The sequence below is a fragment of the Phaethon lepturus genome, unplaced genomic scaffold, assembly GCF_000687285.1.
Source record: "Phaethon lepturus isolate BGI_N335 unplaced genomic scaffold, ASM68728v1 scaffold6355, whole genome shotgun sequence".
In the NCBI taxonomy this organism is placed as follows: domain Eukaryota; kingdom Metazoa; phylum Chordata; class Aves; order Phaethontiformes; family Phaethontidae; genus Phaethon; species Phaethon lepturus.
This window is the reverse complement of record NW_010538274.1, coordinates 17,696-20,885: the sequence shown is the minus strand read 5'-3', so window position 1 is coordinate 20,885 and position 3,190 is coordinate 17,696. Positions and strand designations below refer to the sequence as shown.

At 36.1% G+C, this 3,190-nt stretch overlaps 1 protein-coding gene across 1 annotated transcript in view; it reads right to left on the bottom strand.

Moving 5' to 3' along the window:
• The window catches only part of TBC1D15 (TBC1 domain family, member 15), a gene marked incomplete at its 5' end in the record, with an annotated part of 28,941 nt that overhangs the window by 17,695 nt on the left and 8,056 nt on the right, over window positions 1–3,190 (bottom strand). The window contains 2 exons of the mRNA XM_010286738.1: window positions 1–169; window positions 1,147–1,249. The exon at window positions 1–169 is cut by the window's left edge and continues 35 nt beyond it. Coding sequence (XP_010285040.1) covers window positions 1–169; window positions 1,147–1,249 — 272 coding nt within the window. The remainder of the gene's footprint in view (window positions 170–1,146; window positions 1,250–3,190) is intronic.

Sequence of the window (3,190 nt, the reverse complement as noted above, 5' to 3'; positions counted from 1 at the left end):
CCTGCTGATTTATCTTTAGCCCTGGAATAGCATCATTGAGAAAGTCTGCCATTTCTGACGGTGGTCGCCTTTGACTTGAAGGGTCACTTAAACGGAAACTGTCAAAAATATAGTTTGTGACTTTGGAAAATCTTCCCATTGTTACTGTGTATGGATCTTTCTTCAATTTCTGTATTATAACAAGGAAAACAAGTAAAATACAAAAAGCCTCAGATTATTTGGAATTCTTGTACTCAACGGAAGCAAAACAAGGATAGTATTGTAGGTCTCAGTTATTGAAGTTTCATGTATCAGTAGTTTCACACACTACATTCATTACATGATTAAAAAAAGATATCTTAAGCATTAAGCTAATACTACTAATTAATTTGAAAGACTGGATAGCACTGTGCTCGGTAAACCTAACCTACATATAAAAGCAGATCTACTGCTTACTTTCCAGTTAATAATGCCACAAAACATCTTCCTTATGCCTAGCTTCTCTACCTTCATAGAGAAAACACATCTTGAATAGCGTACTCTGCTAGGAATCTCACAAAACTTGATTTGACAACTAAGTCCAGAAGCTAATGTAATTCACCCATGAAGGTTTTCTTTCATTAAAGAAACTGGTGGGTCAAAACTCTGGCCTCACTCAAGTCACTGGAAATTTTGCTGCTGACCTTCACAAGTCCACAAACCCCACCAGCAGTTTTAACATTAGAAAAAACAGCCCTCTTTTAGGCAGTATTGTGCTCTTTGCTGTTTTGTTTCCAGTACCCCTTCAAAACTACCCTGTCAGAAAATATCAAGGAAAAGAATATTTAGTCAAGGAAAATTTAGAAAATTCTAATTAATACATTTTGGTAACTCCTAAAATTTTTTCATTCTTCCCCTTTCTAAAACTATCTGCACCTAAATGTGTAGAATCAAAGATAACACTAACTTGAATAGGTTTGAAATAGTACCATAGGGAAGTTAAGAAATTATTAGAACACAGAAAACAAGTTGTAAGTAAGTGTACTTTCTATAGTAAGCATTTATTTTAGGATACAATCAATGCCTCTACAATGGCAACGATTCAGGGAATATCTGTGTGACATGGTAGAGTGGGGGTTTTTTAATAAATGTCTTCAGAATAAAAAAAAAATCAAAGATAATACCTACTTGTAATAAGCCATATGATGGTTCATCAAAGAGATTTTCAAAAGACTGAGACAGAGACTTGTTCTGAGAATTCACAAGAAGAATCCGTTTATCCTGTGGAGATCTGCAATAAAATTAAAAAAGGGTTTCCGTAAGTATCACCAGTTTTTCCTGAAAATGTTTTTAGAACATTTACTGGTTTTTGAAGTCACATTTCAGGTTTTGTGTAAAGTAAGCACGTTTGATGCAAGACCACTCTTAGTTCTTGGTGCAAGTTCAGAAGCTAACACACTACAAAACAGGCCTTTCATTTTTCACAAGGTTAGTCATAATCATATTAACTCTGAATTTACTCTTTTGTTCTCTGAAAAATCATCATGGTCTTGAGAAATCTTTGAGAAATTACTCTGGAAGATAACTTTTGTCACCTACATGTAAACAAAGTTTTCTTCAACTCTATTTTTCTATATTTAACAATGGACAAAAAAAAAAAGAGGTGACAAGGGAAGGAAGTTTAGTGAGACATGGTCAGCCTCAACACATATATGCTCAAACTCCTTTAGCGTAACAGAAGATGTTAAAAAAGCCCATGCCACCATGTACAGTTAAGGAATTCTTTCCACCACATAGTAAATCTTACATTAAGGCACCCTGTAAAACATTACATAAAGGAATACAAACTGCTTTTCAATGTATAAAAGCAAGTCAACAAATTTCTAACTGACAGTATTACAACAGCTACTGTCAGAATAATTCTCAGATTCATACTGATAGGAGCTTAAAAAACACCACAGCCATTGTATTCTGAAACAGAACCATCTCAGTACAGCCCTGCAAACATGTTTGTGAGCAGACTCCAAAAGCTAAACGAACACAAACCTGATTTGGCCTAACTCAGTGTATTTGTACACCCTTTTTCTTCAATATAATGCTTCTCTGACAGGCTTACACAGGCAGCTGAAAATGCTGACAAAGACAGCGGAACCATGCTGCTCCTAATACTTGATCTGTTCTTCTGCTCTCACACCCCCCCCCCCAACATCCCATCTTCTCCCCTCCTCTGACACAAATAACCCCATCAATTCATTAACCAGCTCCTGAATCACCAATTTACACCTCAATAGGTGACAGAACAGGGAACAGCTCAGAAGCCAGGCTGACATTCAAGCCTTGGAGTTGGTAGCCAGGCAGAGGAAAGCCAAGTGCTTTGACATCTGACTCTAATACATCACACAAGACTTAGATTTATAAAATATCTCTCTATTGCTCACTCTCAAAGTTTAAATCCACTATTTCTAGTCTTTGCAAGAAACATTACTTTTATTTTTATTAGTACCTGCATCATCTACCATGTTATTGAAATCAAAGATAAGAACTTTAATAAGCGTTATCTCTCTCTCCCATTCCAACAGGACAGGACACTGTTACACCGACGGATATGAAATGCAACAAGAGATCTCGTTTTGAGACAGCCAGACACCACAGTCATAGTTCTGAGGCAGCAACAGTTAATGAAGCTCAACTGGCTTTTGCTAAAAAGCAGCACGGAGGCAAAGGCTGAGTCATGCATTATGTTTTCCTTAACTAAAAGGAAAAAAACTTTGTACCCTATCTCCATTTTAATTAAACATTCTCTCTGGCCAGCCGACTGGGTATCAACAGCTACTTGGGTAATGTTCAAAATAAAATTGTGAGCTAGACACTTCATTACTCATAATACTGCGAGTTAGTGTCATCCATACAAGCAGTGTTTTCTCAGTATTAGACTGGTACTGCCAAACAAAAGCAGCACATAATCTTTAAAGCAACAAATTACAAATATTTTTTTCAAGTTTAGTCACTTCACACACACTGATTTCAGCAATGACGTGACATTTTATAAGGCTGGTGTTAAAGAAGGGTAAAAAATTTTGAGGTAATAGAAACAGAGAAAGGAAATACCTATGACAGAAAGATGTTTTAAAGAAAAGCTGAACTTTCTGCCTTAAAATCAATACCCCATATATTATAAACTAGAGGTTGGGACAACAAGTAATTATGCTGCCAAGTATTTGCTTATGGCATC